This window comes from Arctopsyche grandis, chromosome 4 (genome assembly GCF_051622035.1).
Source record: "Arctopsyche grandis isolate Sample6627 chromosome 4, ASM5162203v2, whole genome shotgun sequence".
In the NCBI taxonomy this organism is placed as follows: Eukaryota; Metazoa; Arthropoda; class Insecta; order Trichoptera; family Hydropsychidae; genus Arctopsyche; species Arctopsyche grandis.
Window position 1 is genome coordinate 24,283,479 of NC_135358.1, and position 17,361 is coordinate 24,300,839.

Below are 17,361 nucleotides of genomic sequence, written 5' to 3' on the forward strand. Positions count from 1 at the left end.
CGGTAAGATATGTAATTTAATATAAAAAAAAATCATTTACGTTTTCACTTTATTTTTATTCATAGACTGATCGAATATAACTATTCAAGAAACATTTAAACAGAGTTTTTAGAACAGAGACGACGAGGGTCAACATTAAATGAAATTTATACAATCCGCTTTAGAAATAAAAATGAAAGTCAATATAAAAAATTCATTTCGGTTTTAAGCCTTGTATAATACAGAAGAAATTAATGCTAACATGTTGAAGGAGGTTTCTTATAAATGTGACGCATGCAAAAAAATGGTTGCTTGTAAACATAAATACTTGTAAAATCACTTGAAGTTTTGTTATTCAAATTTCTGTGTATACTTTTGGTATATATGCATTTAAGGGTGAACGGATTCTTTCGCACATTGCGATCGCGCACACGACAATCGTTACCACGAAAATACGGAATATCTGACACTCGAGTTCTCGTTAGCATGATAGTTCGCGGATCGAATGGATCGAATTTTCGGGTGCCAGATGTTTCATAATCAAGATTGTAGTGACGTGTGTGAGATCACTTTGTGCGGAATAATCATTTTTAATATGTTTTGAAACATATTAAAAATTTTACATACATATGTGTAATACATATGGAATCGAAAGCATTCGGCTTTGTACATACCATTGGGTATGATTGGTACGGTTGGGTGATTACATCCCAAATGTGAATCGCTACCACGATAATCGCCGTTACGAAAATCGCTCGCGCAGGTCTCCTGTCGCACAGGAAAATTGTCGTACAGAAAACCGCACAAATATTACTCAAAATTTGTGCAGTTTTCTGCACGGCAATTTTCCCGTGTGACGAATTTTCGTGCGATAGAAGTCCGCGCGAGCGATTTTCGTAGCGGCGGTTATCCTGGTAGCGATTCTTTGGGAAAGTAACCCGTTTATCTATTGGTACATTAGTACGATTGGGTCTTCGTTTGTCAAAGGGAATTGACGAATACTGGGTAATTCTTAATCTCAATCTACATATAAGATTTTTCTTCCACGTTGAGCTGGGTAATTTTACTAATTATATTATGTACTGTTAATTTGAGTTGAACATTGCCGTTCTTGCCCCGGCTTTGGTATTAAAGTTTGACATTGGGTTGTTTTTTTTGCACCAAACCACAGAAATCTTGGCGACTTTCGTTTTCGTTCTCAACAAATTGCAAAAATTTCGTCGTATTCCAAGTTTTAGTTTTCCCGTTTAAGAACGTAACCATTTCGTAAACAAACAATTTTTTTGTACACTACGCGCATACAGATGAAGCTCGTAATCAATAAGTACAGCACGTTCCACATTTTTTCATTGCAATTCTGGTTTGTATCACTCTTTCTTTCGCGATTCGAACGCGTGACGGCGATGACCTGTTCTTCCACTTTTTTTTTGCTTCTCGACATACCTATATATTATATTATAGTACATATAGCGCGTTTGCGTTTGAGGTCGCAACAAGCAGGTAAATGTCAGAAGCGATGATATAACAATAATGAAATGCGCTCATCGTCAGTTGAATAATTGTTGCCGTGGACATGTTGCTCAATAATCGTGCGTCGTGTGTGTGGACACTGGTGTGTGTGCTGCATCCGCACCAATCCAATTGATGATGCATGCATCCCCAGTTAACCCACTTATCTCGCAATAAAAACTGCACTGCTAGAGCTCGGTGCCAACACGTCCCTACGTGCCAAAAACGCCCCCTCTCTAATTGTAATTGTAATATGTCCACTTATGAAATATTCGCCTAAATACAGGCTGCTCCAAAAAGAACTGTCTATTCCGGGTGAGTTTCTCTCTTTCTCTCTCATATCTGGGTTTTGTTTTGAAATTAAATATGCATACTAGAACAAAGCGAGACAAGATGCTTGATATTAATTTCGTTTTATATTCCTTTTGTCACTTAGTTCTTTATATCGCGCCTCGTCACTACACTATGTACGCGTCCCAACTGGTCGAAATCTAATCAAAATATGCTGTGGGCATAGCTGAATCAATAAGCTCACTACACGTTCTGGATTTTCATCAAAATTGATACATACATATGTACAACGTATGTAGAAGAGTAGGGCGAAAGCACACAGCAGTGCACGTAGCTCGTGGTTTTTTTAGATTTTAAACATGCGAAAAAAATGGACCGTGCCTTGCACATATTCAAAAACCCAGCACGCCCCGCCCCAAAATGACCCTCTGGGGTGTTTTTGGTAAAATTGTATCCTTGCTTGACAGTGATCGATTACGGTGTATCCCATATTTGAAAAAATGTAAGAGACCACCCACAGCGGGGAGTCATGCACACGATGTGCCGTTCATCGCTGTGTGTTTTCGCCCTTAACGTTTGAAAGCAAATATATAAATTTTAATTTAAGGCAATAAATGGAAAGTTCGTGTTATGCTTGTGTGAATCATTTTTCTTTTCTTTTAATCATTGTCTGAAGGTAAATTCTCAAGGTAAGTTTAAGTCTCAGGTAAATTCTATAATATAACAGAATTTGATTTTTAAACGAATCGGAAGGCATTTCCTTTAAAAGATCATTAGTGGTTCCACCCGGCTTCGCTCGGTATTTTTAATATAAACAGCTTAAGCGTGGCTAATTTAATTGTGAACATTCATTCGTTTTTTTTATTAAATTTATTTGGATCGAATTTATTTGAATATTTAAGGACAGCCAAACAGAAACGAACTACAAAACGAATGGTCTTTGTTTTATATGTAAGATTATAATACTTGCTAAATTGCCGCCATTATGACTTTAGGTGGGTGAAAGTTTGAAAAAAAAAAAGCAATAAAACATTCTTAGAAAAGTTTCAATTGATTTTGGGCTCCGAATACCCCTCCAAATACACGAAATTTGGTGTATTTGGAAAATTGAAAATGGTAGATTTCAACATCGAACAAACAACAATTCACCTGTATACATACATAAATTATGTATATTAGAAAGAGGCATATGTAGAAGATGATGCTATAATTAATTTGGGAATTTTTTGTATATGTATATCACCATTACGCCAGAGGCGAGCATTTGATTTGATACTGCGTTAAGTAAAATCGGTGAAATATTTGATAGCACATATCGATGTTTGCACAAATGTTCAATCATCGGAGGAAGTTTGCCAAGGTATATTATATTACATACAGATTTGAAACACGTTCACATACGATTGCTATTTTGTTTTTCATCCGATTATTATTTGTTTTTTTTTTTGTTATGTATGCAGTAGCAGTAGCAGTATCATTGTCGACCATCCTTTCACTGCTGCAGCAAAAACTCGTCATGTCTACGATAAAATCAAGGGTATCGAGCCATAGGGCTCTCTAATGGCAATGTCACCCAGTTCAGTTAAGAGGCCGTGCCAAACGCGTTTGTTTCTGTTCTAAACTCGGACCATCAACCGAGTGCTGAATCTTCTTTGACGTGGAATATTTAGAGATGGTTACCGGATAAAGTATGTGAGTCAAGGTTGGACGAGTAGTATTTTTTTTGCGTGTTGACACTAGGGTAAACAATAGTGTATCACCTGTGTCTATTGTCCGCGATCTGGACCGTTGTCCTGTCGAGCTAAGCTCGTTCACGCATTGCGGCGTATTGGAAAGTGGGTCAATAGACTGAATATGTATAATACATATATAGCTCGCGCAGCTATTTCCTTACTAAATTGGATGGTTTAATCTAAAATCACAATATGGACGAGTGGTTGGTTGGTGAGTGTTGTTTACAGCTCGTTGCAGCGTTTTTAATTACACTGCAAAGCACTGTTGCAAGAAATAAGGGCTGGGTTTCCATGCAGGGTATTCATCGAAGGGATAGTGTTTTTCAAGAAATTATTATACATCTATATTCGGGAATTGACGTAGAAACTGTAGTTCGTGCAATCAGTCTTAAAGGTCTATAATAGTATACCACTGTATATTATAATACATACGATTTTAAAACATTTTCGTGTATCTGACATTCTTCCGTCTGTCTAGTGTGGTATACGTTTAACTATGATGTTAAATAATCCGGGGTGGTAAAATTTCCTGTTGTTTTCATATTAAATTGGCCGCAATTTAACCGCAATCTCAACGTGATATGTATAAGTTTTATTGTTTTCTTAAGGAAATTTGGCTCAAAAAATGTTTGTTTAACTGTTCTATTGGCAATCCAAAACCCCTAGTTGAGTAGGTGGTCTGGTGGCAAAAATTAATATAATAAGGAATGAGACTATTCTGCAGGTTTTCCTTTTTCACACGCTGGAAATTGGATATTATTTTTCCGATTCTGGCCGTAATAGAGTGTTCGGTCACATGTGTCCACTAAACCATGTCGTAATTGACAGTTTTGTGTATCGGAACAGCTATCGCTTCGAAACAGATACGAATTCTTGTTAGATATTTTTTATCGCTTCTCTAAGGGTCGATGTCAATTTTTTGTTTATACATACATATATCCATTTACCATATTACAAAGTATTGCATTAATATTGTTATTATCAGCAAATGTCAACTTATTATTATTCAAAATGTTGGCAATAAGTCATAGATTTGTATAATTGTGGAAGATTTTCCATGAAATTTTAATTATGTATGTACTTTTAAGATTCAGACAACAAACTTACTTTGACTGTTGTATATTTTTGATTTAGAAAATAAGAACAAAAAAATGAAAACGAATGTAATGTGCTATTAATATTACAGTTAAAATGTTTCAAAATAATAATATACTTAAACTATGAACATGGTCCTAATTTTATCGTGATAATTGATCAAAATAAATTCAAATAGGTGACCGAATATCGTTTGGTCCCTAAAATTTTTGATGACAGAATTTTTTCTGTCTCTAATTATGACAGCATCATTATTATTTGAGTATAAAACATCCTTAAAAAATCGTTTTGTTTTCATTTGAAGCCAACGAGACCTCACGTCCTCTAAATTTTTAAAAATATCAAAGCAGTAACACATATTGCGTAATCGGATCGTTTAATTGGAAATAGGTTTTTATTTCTTCAATGAATTTATTTAAGCTAAAACCTGATTATATTTTATTTATTTGTAAGACGGGGGGGGGGAGGGTCAAATTCGTAATTTACGCTTGGCGTATTTCATTGATGTCTTGTTCGTATATATTTATCATCCATTTTGCAAATAAGCCATCTTATGTGCATACGAGTCGAGGTTGTTATCTTCAATAAACATAATTGTATTAATTCACGATACTCACTGGACACTTTTTGCTTACGCAAACTGTAGTGCACTGTTCAAATTTTGTTTTATATCTTTGTGTGTTGTAATCGCACTTTATCACAGACGGGACACATCTAAAAATACGCAAGTAGCGTATATAGAGAGAAATGAAAACTTGGATATTTACCAAGATGATGTATTTGCTTTCGTTTTGAATGTTTTTCGCTCTAGTCATGCATAATGTGTAAATATGTATATTTATCGTGTATCTAACCCGCGAGTTAGATACACGATAAACACATTATCGATATTGCAAAATATTGTACGTATTTTACACATACTTATGTGTATTACGTTATTCCATTTTTATGTACTATAAATAAAAATTTCCATAAACTGACAGATAAGCGGGTTTGTTGTTGAACCATCGCAGAGTTCGTATTATTCGCGTGATAACACGCTTCTATTACGAATTTTTCAAACGTTGCCATGAATATGTTTGTAACGAGGATGAATTTTTTGCATTTAGCGAGATTCACTGGTTGCATGAATATAAATAATCCGTAGTTGGCATGCTTTGTCACACACTCTGTGTTTTTATCTGCATATACATATGTACTACTATGTATGTAACTATAAGAGTTGAAGTATCACATTGCACCTTGAACGTCAACAGGTATTACTAGATGCTTATGATAATTTACAATTGAACCGCAACAGAAGGTGTTGTAAGTATACAATATACATATGTATACATATGACGTTTTCGCTGCTTGAGCTGTGACTCTGCAAATAAAAATGAGTTTAAAAGCTGATATTCCAAAAATTACACTATCAACTGATGTGATTGGTAACACTGATAATGTGGAAAAAATATATTATTATATAATATTTATTTCAATTAAGTATTTATCTACTGCGTACTGGTAAGCGTTACAATCACTAGGTATTATTTGCTATTCTAATAATTTATAGATTGGAAATTCTTTTATTTTGATTTGTTTCGAACTGGAAATTCTTTTGGTTTGATTTGTTTAAAATTCTTAATATGCATGTTACTGAAAACTAATCATCCATTTTACTTACATCATTTGATGAAAGTTCAATTTGTTTGAAACATTAGATGATTATAATATCACAAACGATAAATATCAACCATTTTATGCACGTTACGCATATCTCGGAGATTTTTTCATTATTCAATACGATGGTTAATCGTTTCTTATTTACGAATGTATCGATGGGTTAAGCGAATTCCACTGACACTTTAAAATGCCATGTTGTAACCTTGTTACGAAAAGCCGTGCACCTAGATTGTGTGTATTAAATGTCTGAAAACTCGATTCGAGAAACAGGTTCAAGTAGTGTCAGGCGTCAAGTATTTAGTAAATACCGTTTAAGGAAGTTGCTCAAATAATAGAGCTCTTAGTACTTCTACTTACATTAGTAAGTAGAAGTACTAAGAGTACTTAATGTAAATGTATTTGGGAAACGAGATTTATAAACGATGACGTAGTATAATTGTAACATACATATGTATTATATAAGTATATTTACAATGTGTTTGTAGTTTTGATTAAATGAGTAAATTAGTCAGTAAGCGGTCTTCATTTTTAGTTCGCTATTTTAAATAAATTTATCTAAAATTTTAGTCGGTAGGGCATTGGATTTTTTAATTTCACGTGTCAATTGCTGATGTGGTCACGAGGTTTATTTCATTATTTTGAAGGTTTTCTGTTTGAACTGTTCGATTTCACTTGATTTAGTAGTTGGTGTTTTTTTTTAGTACAAAATTGCCAATTTTCAATTTCTTTTTGGGTAGAATTGAGCATCCAATATTTATAGAGCATTCCTCTCATTCCTTTCAATAGTGCTTGAAGCACAGCGTCTTTAGATTATTTGACAATTCTACCTAGAGTTGTACTTTAAAATCTGAGAATGTAGAATTGAAGTGTTTACTTTTGCAGAAATACATATGTAGATATTATTTCTCAATTTTGGAGGAACTTGAAGTCAAGTTTAGACGTTTCTGTATCTCTGTATTCGTATAAGGAAGACAATCTTGAGAGAAGAGACTGACCAATGCTCAAATTTTGCACCAGTCAGTTTTTGACCGGTCATGGAAATTTTTATTTTAAGTTTGCTTGGTTAGGTTGACGTTCTGACTTTTGTTTTCTCGTTCTATCTCTGAACAGATCGCGGATCACGTTCTGCGGTTTTGTGAAAACTTGCGTCGTGAAAGTCTTGTAAAGAATAGGGCTTTTGAGAAATTCTCGCATAACTTCGGGAGGAAATTTTTCTCGGGATGCTTTTACTCTACACTTTTTATTTAATATTTCTTGTTCATTGTTTTAAATTAATAATAGATGAAAGATATGCGGGTAATTTGGCGTAATATAATTGGATTCGGCCCTTTTGTTGTCACCGGGAAACTTTCATTTTCCGGCTTCCCAGTTCGTCTCGCCACTGCTTTGAATTGACTCCCGTCAGCAATTAATAGTAAATTTTTAGTTTCAGTCATTACATCGGACTAAATATATTATATTTTATAGACATCTACAAAGCTAATCAGAAAGTTAACGTTCGAAAGCGCAGCCTTGCAAATAAATTTCGATTATCCGGTTTCACCGCATACTTAAATTCCACATTTATTACCCACTACATTCGACATAAAATTTTCATTCTAGACATGCATATAACTACGTGCTTATATTTGTGAGGTTACATATTGCGTACATAAACAAAACCCAATTTGTTATTTCCAATTATGTTTAAAAAGCAAATGTATAAGACAATGGTGACAAACATGAAATATTTTTGTGAATCCAAGCCAAGCTTAGGCGTATGTACCGAATTATACATATATATAATTCTAAGTTTAAATCCTGCGGGCTAATCCCAGTGGTGTGTGTACATTACGGTTTCTGTATTCCCGAACTTTTTCAATTCCTGGGACACGGGACGGGGCCCGGGATCGTTCCCGAGACACATGTAAAAAAACTTTTTTTTTTCAATTTAATATATTTTTTATTAATAAAAAAAATATTTATTTATTTACAAAATATAAAAAAGTAAACAATACATAATATATCTATTAACTGGAAAAAATGTAATTATAAAAGTAAACTTATTTAAATTAGCTTCTTAAGTACATATACTTAATATTTTAAATGAGAATCCGAAAGCGTATTTGGTACAAAAATTTCCAGCAATGGAAAAAACTCTTTCAGTTTCGGTCGAAGTTGGCTTTATTGTGGGATGAAAACTTTTTTTAAATTATCGTTTTTTTCTCCTGTCATGTATGTATATTATAATTTCTTTTTTTAAGTCGAGGTTATTTTGTATATTTGTTTTTGATTCCTTATTTAATTCTTCATTCATCGACAAACACAATTGTTTCATCTGCATCCGAATCTAAAAGAGTTTCTTCGATTGTGGAATCGTCAATACAAGAAGGATATACTCGATTCATAATAGTTTCACCGTAGGATATACAACGCTTTTATTACAACATTTAAAGAATGTTTTGTTCGGTATAAAATTAGAATTATTTAAAATTTTTGTTAATAGAATCAGTTTCAGGATTCCTCTTTCTTCGATTTTAATTTTCAATTCTCGGAAGAATTCATCGGTAAGGTCAAGTCCGGTTAGGTCGGTATTGAGATTTTCCAAAAATAGAATTACAAGAAACGATTTTGGCCAACTGCACAGAACCATTATGCTTCCACGTTCGGGGAATGCGCTGTACTTACTGCTAAACAACAACCTTTGAAAATATTTTTTTAAATCCAATTCCCGGGATTCGAGATAAGAACTCCCGGGACACGGGACAACAAAAATTCCGTGAATTCCCGGGAATGTCTGTCCCGGGTCAGATACCCTAGTGTACATACATAGCTACCTCATAACAAAGTCACAAGAGTTTGGACCCAGCTTGACAAGGGGTCCAAATTTATACATACATATACGCTCAATATAATTTACTATTGTCCAGCTTGAAAATATCGAAAGTAATAAAAAACCTTGCAAAAAAATGACTCGAGTCATACACTTGTACATATATAAAAAAATACTATTTTGCTTCACCTTCAATTGTTCAAAGATTTCTCAGAGTGGTTTGGTGCCCAGTTCATGTAATTAACGTCATTATTAAAAAAAACTTGTAAAAAGGTGATTAAAAATGTGTCCATAGGACGGACCCATTACAAAATACTGCTTGGAGTGAATTGATTGCAAATTGGAAATTCAGAAGTACATGTTCCGTGTTTATATTATTTTGTTACCTTTCCATTAACTATATCGATTGTTGAGAGGTTCTTCAGTAAGTTAAAAAATGATAAAACATTACAAAACAAACTCAATCGAATAATCCAGACTTAATAGTCTCGTCTTGTTGGCTCTTGAACACAAACAACCATCGAAAATGGAGCTTGAGAGGGCTAGATCCCAGCGCCTTGTCATACAAACGTATTAGACTTCTCCCTTCCTCAATTATGGCACTAGAGAAATTATTTTTTAATATGCTATTTATATCCACCATGGGCATGTTTCATGAAGGGAGAAGTCTAATACGTTTTTATGGACAAGGCGCTGGGGTCCAGCCCTCTTAAATAATTTATTAGTGATTTTGCAAACCTTACATCGAGATATAAGGCTGCACACCGAGAACATGACTGTAGTGTGTTCCTATATAAAAGTACTTCGAGGCGAAATACTTATGTCATATCGTACCGTATTTTTTTTTGCAATTCGCTTTGATGAATTAGCTGCAAGCGCACATTTTGTACACCGAATCGTTATTGAATTGCTTTCGCAAAATCCAGGTCTGTCATCAAATGCATGTATCGGACAGAGCTTCAGCCGAAAGCAAATAAAATTAATGGAACGTATGTATGTACATGGTAATGGCTATGTACATATATACAGCATTTCGATTTTCGTCAATACGCACGTACGGCGAGCACTTCGAGGGACGCTGTTACAGCCTACGGAATATTTGTTTAAATTTAAAACAATGTACTTCTCATAAAACGTGCCTGATCCTGTTTTCGCAGGGTATATTTACAGGACTCGGTGCACATTTGTTTGGTACGAGGCGTGCTCGCTCTCGAGTATGAACTGCGCTGCAAAAAACTTTCGTTCAATCGTTCAATGCAAAAAAACAATCGTTCAGCACTTTCGTACCGGTCTCCGCGACGAGACAGAATGTTAAATGACAGAAAACGAAAATATCGGAAGGCAAAGATCGAAAATCGAAAGATCTCAAGTCGAAAGATCAAAAAAAAAAGTGGTGCATGGTAAACGGTACGTACTCACGAACATACTCACTTAATTTCCGCGAGCAGGATACAACAGGAACAAGAGGAACAGGCTTTTCCTCCCGTATTAATGTGCGCGCGCAGAATACGGGAGGAAAAGCATGTTCCTCTTGTTCCTGTTGTATCCTGCTCGCGCAAATTAAGTGAGTATGTACCGTTTACCATGCACCATTTTTTTTTGATCTTTCGATTTTCGATCTTTGCCTTCCGATATTTGCGTTTTCTGTCATTTAACATTCTGTCTCGTCACGTAGACCCGGTTTAATGTACGAGTATGTATGCATGTAAGGTTTGGGTGGTAGAATTCGTGACGTTAAATTTAATAGAAAAACAAATGAATTTTCAAAAAAAATTAAATGAAATGTTTACTATTAGATTAGCCATGTTTAAGTGGCTTATATTACAAATACCGAGCGAAGCCGGGTAAAACCACTAGCTATAAATAAAATCTTTGCAGCCGACACCGATTGCTTCTTACGTCTCATACTTTTTTTTATATTCTCATTTTTACTTTATCTTATGTACGTAGTAACAATAGATGAAGTTTTGTAATCATGCGAAAATTCGAACTACAGTTTTGACTGATTTGAACTCAGAATCGATCACTGATCACGTTTTCATGATCTAGAAAAAATGTGTGTGTGTGTGTTAAATGTCAATTTTCAAGGATTTTTTCCTTTAATTTTTATATTTTAAAAATCGGTATTATTATTATTATTACTCATAATTTTATACGTTGCGAGAAAAGTCCATCTTACTAAAATCGTTCAAGTTGGAGTCGGAGTCGAATCATACGATAAGATCGGAGTCGGTAGATTTTGAAGCGACTCCACAGCCCATTGAACACAAAGAAACATCCAAAATATACCTTACAGTCCTTTTTTTAAAGGCGCTTTTGGAAAGTTTAGAATGAGAAAGAAGAATTTACTTATATATCAAAAAAATGATTATAATTATTTCATCTCATGCTTTTAAAAGTCACGTAAAAGAGGATCTTGGATGATTTTTTCATAAGGGCCCAAAATTCCTAGCTATGCCACTGGCTTAATCCAATTCGGCGTCGGTGAGTTTTAGCAATATTACACCATTGTGGGATTGGACCATTTCATAAGACCATATTTTTGGTGAAGAAAGTGCGTGTGGGGATAATGATTTTGGTCTAGAGTGTGTACGGGCGTTAGTGTCGCGTTGCGGTAAAGGTCGAGGCCAGTGGTATGACGCAACGGTTCGGGGGCCGCCACCTCAAAACCAGCCTTGTTTGTACCCGTTTTTACTGCACTGCAACTGCAACCTCGATAACTGCAATTGCAACTTTTTCTATAACACATTGCTAATTCAAAGTTGTCTTCGTGCATTTTTAAAGCCTCCCCTTGTCGTCTGTCTCCACACAACCGGCGGTTTGACCGATTTCTGTGAACGTATTGGCGTTATGCCTCGTGCTGGAAAAGTTTTAAACATATGTATGTACATACATATATCGGACACAAGTGTTGTCAATATTAATCAATTAATAAAATTAACCGATAGAGTTAGACTGTGGGGTCTCGGGTTCCAACCCGGGTTAGATCTCGATTGAAAAAATCATACGGTGTATGATATAATATTAAATATTTCTGGTTAGATTTAAATATTTGCTGTATCAGAGTTTGCCCATTTATTTGATTTAACTGTCGAAACCGTTCATCATTATTATTATTATCACTGGTTTTAAATATATATTTAAATTTCTATATGGTACTTGGAAATGGATGATCGGATAAATGCACTCAAGAGAGCCGCACTCTCGAGATATCCAAACTTTCAAATAGAATAAAAAGTAGAATTCCAAAAAAAACTGTCAAGGGGGGTATTTATATGTTATCCCAGGGTGCTAACCTCTTTTTTGTGGAATTGTATTGCGAAGTTCTTCTAAAATTGCCTTCTCGAAACTCCGACACTATTCAGTGCATTCTTCAGCCATCAGTGTTCATTTGGAGCAATTTCTCAAAAAAATTTTAAACGATAAAAAATCTTGTAAATATGGGGATTTTAGATTTGGATCATTATAAAACCCATAGCTAAATGTAGATGCTTTTAATGTTTGAAAAATTTCTGTGGTTCATTTTTGTTTTTTTAAATTAAAATTTAAATAAATGAATTGGAAACATTTTTGTTGTTTGTTTTAACAGCTAAGAAAGTTTAGTTAAATTTTACTGAATTATATTATAATATTTATGTATTGTTGGATAAACAGTGTTTCAATACACCTCTGGGCTTTTATGTTTAATTCTCAATAATAACTATCGTATAAAATGCATTTTTTTGTTTATGCTGTAATCGATGATTGTAATCTCGTTGGACTTTACCATTTTATTGTTAAACGTGAAAAATGAATATTTAGCTTGCAAGCGTTTTCCTTCGAATAACCTTGTTTGATTCCATACGATAATATGTAGTTTTTGATTGAATTGAATATTTCATTTACCATTAATTTTATATTAGTGTAATAGAAGGAATACTAGTTATTTTTATCGTGAAAGCGATGATATCATAGTTAAATATGGTTAGGATGTTAAAAAATGACTGCAACAGCGTGTATCACACTGGTAATTGAGTTCATCTGTATGCTTATCTAATATTAAAATGGTTATCAACTTGTTACAACATTTGCATTATTATTTCAAAGCATAAAATCATTTTAGAAGTGTGGAAGGTCACTCGATAAGTTGTTTATTCCAGATAACGTCGTTTCTACATATTTTGTAATATTTTTGAATTAAATTTCTATGATTTATATTCATGTACTATTTTTGTGTGTTAGGTGGCGATGGGATGTATCACTTTAAGACCTTGGTGCCATCAGTGGCAGCTGGTGCCATCATTGGCAAAGGTGGTGAAGCGATCGCTCAGTTGCAAAAAGATACTGGAGCTCGAGTTAAAATGTCCAAGTCGCACGATTTCTATCCAGGTATGTCCTTTTTTCAGAAATTAATTGAAATTGTTGTTGAACGCATCCCACAGAAATGGTATGAATGATTTTTGTAGGAACATCGGAAAGAGTTTGTTTGGTAACAGGGTCGGTTGAGGCAATCATGGCAGTTATGGATTTTATTATGGATAAAATTAGGGAGAAACCCGATCTCACAAAATCATTCACAGAACTTGATCCCAAAGTAGCTCAGGAAAGAGATAAACAAGTGAAAATACTCGTACCCAATTCGACAGCCGGCATGATAATTGGAAAAGCTGGTAATTATATAAAGCAAATCAAAGAAGCCAGCGGCAGCTATGTACAGATCTCCCAGAAAGCCAAAGATATATCGTTGCAGGAGCGGTGCATTACAGTTATAGGTAAGTTGTATTCGAAAGTTTAGTTTGGGTTAATGATTGATTGCTCACCATAAAATTATACAATTCTGTGACTTCAAAGCACTTTTCTTTCTCTCTTTTTATTTTGTTTATTTTTTGTTTTTATAATTTTAATTACAAATCAGTAGGTGGTAGTTCATGTGAATATTCTTCGTGAGAAGTATTTTCCAAAATATATCGTTCACCCACCAACTGAATAAGTTAATCATATCATTTTCTACCTTTTCAAAGATTAAAAAATCCAAATTAATAATTTTCATTCAGTGCATATTCTTTATCAATGTTTTTTCAAATGCTTATCATCATGCAACTGCATTTTCTAATCACAAACTGATGGAAGGTAATATTTGTTCTATTTATTCAATAGGTGATAGAGAGTCAAATAAGAAAGCGTGCATGATGATTCTAGCCAAAGTTGTAGATGATCCTCAATCTGGTTCATGCTTGAATGTATCATACGCGGATGTCGTTGGTCCTGTTGCTAATTACAATCCGACAGGATCTCCGTATGCCCACAGTCAACAGGTAACATTTATTATATGGAAAGTATAGGCAGTTTTATCAGAAATTGAATGAAAGTAAATGAAAAAAAAGAGTAAAAAAATAAATAAACTTGTAACTTCATTAAGAGCTCTTCCTTTGGGTTTGAAATCCAATTAATAGTTTGAAAGTTCATTGAGACCATCGTAATCGCAAAAATAATTTTTATTTTTCAATAACTGAACGTTTTATAATAACGTGAATAAAAATGAAATGTGGTGAAGATCAGTGTTGCACTCAGTGAGTTATTATTACCTACATCAGATCATATGTTAATGGGACTCATTTTCACCATTTTCATCGTCACATACACACATCATGCATATGTGAACGTACGAATTTTAAGCATACATATTCATGAAAATTCTCAAAATTCCAAGCATTGTAACTTTTGCTAGTCATTTCTGCTTATTTATATACCTATATATTTATACATATATACATTGACTTATAATAAGCTGCTAATATTTTTAGTTTCAAATAAATTTCGAATTAATCAAAACACTGAACAATAACAAACTTTTGTAGTACCATATTCATGATTCTTTCTACAAATTTGTATATTACACAACTCTAGTATGAATTTATTTGTACATAAGCAAATACATTTATATTATTGACATAAATAATGAAATAATTTTAATCCAAAACCGTTTTGTTATAGGCTCATGCATTTAGTTCCAGTACTGCATCCCTTAACAACAGCGGTTTAGGATCAGTCGGTGGTACAACTAGTGTTTTAGTAAATGGAAGTACATTGGGTAGCCTCAATTTAACATTAAATATTGCCTCTCCGCAAGTTGCAAATAGTAATATTACTTCCCAAATGTTGGATAACATCAAGGTGAGATATGTTTTTGAATTTTCTATTGGATTCTTTGATAAGAGTTTTGAATTGAATGGTATTTAGTACAATATTTTTTGTATTTTTTTTTATTTATACTCTAATTTTTCACAGTTAACTTTACGCAATTCCGGCTATTCAGAAAATGGTGTTGGCGAAATTTGTGCTGCTCTTGGTCTTTTAGCTAAGCATGGTATATTAGGCCTCGGAATAACTCCGTTACCAACATCTGCATCTTTACCTAGTGCATTGCCATATTTTCCACTCACTACTGAACAATCTGCTACCGCAAGTGTGTTCGGTCCTATCGGGCCTGTCAATCTTGGTGAGAATTTGAATGATATCAAGGAATGCATTGTTCGTATGAAATGTGACTATATTTCATGCAATTTTATTCTATTATTGTGTTTCTTTATTTTTGGCTTTAATTGTTTTTACGTTTTATTTAGATCTTCAAGTATTTCGTCATCTTTCAGGGAATACGTCTCCAACAACACGTAATTCTTTAGAGCGTTATGCTGCTGATGTTGCATTCGAAACAGCGTTTCGCTCACCTGCTGTAGCGCCCATAAGTCTCAATAATAATTCTTTTGGTTTGGCTACTGGAGGTGCTCCCGGTCAGGGGTTGGCACCTCTCAGTAAAAGTCCAACACCTGGTGATTTAGGGGCTAAAGATCAAAAAAACGTTGAAATAGCTGAGGTCATAGTTGGTGCTATATTAGGTAACTATAGATTGTTTTTGAAAATAAAACAGATTGCTCTCCTTACGTTTGAATTGAAATGATGAATGTAATTTATATGTAGAATAATGTTTTTATTCCGAATTGTTTCCAGGGCCAGGTGGACGTAACTTGATAGAAATTCAACATTTGTCAGGTGCTAATATTCAGATAAGCAAGAAGGGTACGTTTGCTCCTGGCACAAGAAATCGCATTGTCACTATAAGCGGTTCTCAAAATGCAATTGGTACCGCTCAATATCTTATTGAACAGCGCATTTCGGAGGAAGAAATCAAGCGTGCTCGACATACCACCCTTTCTGGAATCATACAATAAATTGTTTCTTTATGTATCACTTAAATAATTTAAAAAAACTATTATCGATATATTTTGTTATTTAACTTGATCGACAAGTTTCTACATATATTTTATGTTGAATAATTGAAAGTTTATTTTGTGGAAATTTTATATTAATTTATTATATTTTCAGAAGTGTCATGATTAGCTTCTGTATGACTATCAAATTGTCACGACATGAATCTATCAGTGTTCGTAAGATTTTCATAAGACAGCTATATTTATATACAATAATTGCAAGTTTATTTATAAGAATTTTACGATTAGTTACCAATTTTTTCTTTACATTAACTTGATTTGCATATCATTGTCATTGTATTTCATCAGTTTTCATTTGAAATTACTTGTTATCATCAACGCTGACTGGGGGCTTCAGATATTTTAGATTTTTTAGTACCATCTCAAAATTTATCGAAATGTTTTTAGACACTTTTATAGCCCATTTTTAAAAAATTGACAAAAATCAAGTTATTATGCTATCAATTTTATCAAATTAATTTTATAATTTGTACGCTTGTTGTCATTGCGTTTTTTTAGAGTGAATTTGGTAATATTGTTTTGGTATCATGATTATTTTTTGTTTTACGCAAGTTATTATTATTATGTACTGGCCTAACTGTATTGCTGAAAAAAATTCGCGACTTATTGGCATATTCATTTCAAACTTGTTGGATAATAGTTTGAGATATGTACCCACACCCTTTTTTTTTCGTTTTCTTCGGAGGGCCTATCGGTTTATGTTCAGTCCTAACATACATATTAGTGTTTGTTGAAGAAAGCTTTGGTTTTTTTGCAGTTTTGCTCGGTAATTTAGGTGTTATCACAATTAATTTATTTTTACAATCATACATTTTTATTTTTTTAACAATGGACCGAATGATTTTGTATGAGAACCAGAGTTGTGCGTTTGTTTTAATTGTATTAAATATGTTTCCTTTTGTTTGGAATTTACAGCACAGGTTGATTGACTAATAATATATAATAGTGCTTATTTATTGATGCCATATTGTAATTAAAGCTATGATTTTATTATCTTTGATAATTATCA

General features: G+C 33.6%; 1 protein-coding gene across 3 annotated transcripts in view; it reads left to right on the top strand.

The window, feature by feature from the left end:
* Positions 1–16,940, top strand: part of ps (RNA-binding protein Nova-1-like protein passilla) — a 31,883-nt gene extending 14,943 nt beyond the window's left edge. The window contains exons 2-8 of one of the 3 annotated variants that reach the window (XM_077429576.1): positions 13,306–13,452; positions 13,530–13,835; positions 14,221–14,378; positions 15,058–15,237; positions 15,352–15,562; positions 15,687–15,959; positions 16,072–16,940. In XM_077429576.1, coding sequence (XP_077285702.1) covers positions 13,306–13,452; positions 13,530–13,835; positions 14,221–14,378; positions 15,058–15,237; positions 15,352–15,562; positions 15,687–15,959; positions 16,072–16,292 — 1,496 coding nt within the window. In that variant the 3' untranslated portion in view covers positions 16,293–16,940. The remainder of the gene's footprint in view (positions 1–13,305; positions 13,453–13,529; positions 13,836–14,220; positions 14,379–15,057; positions 15,238–15,351; positions 15,563–15,686; positions 15,960–16,071) is intronic. The other 2 variants (XM_077429577.1, XM_077429578.1) reach the window with 2 other exon arrangements.
* Positions 16,941–17,361: the final 421 nt, after the last annotated feature.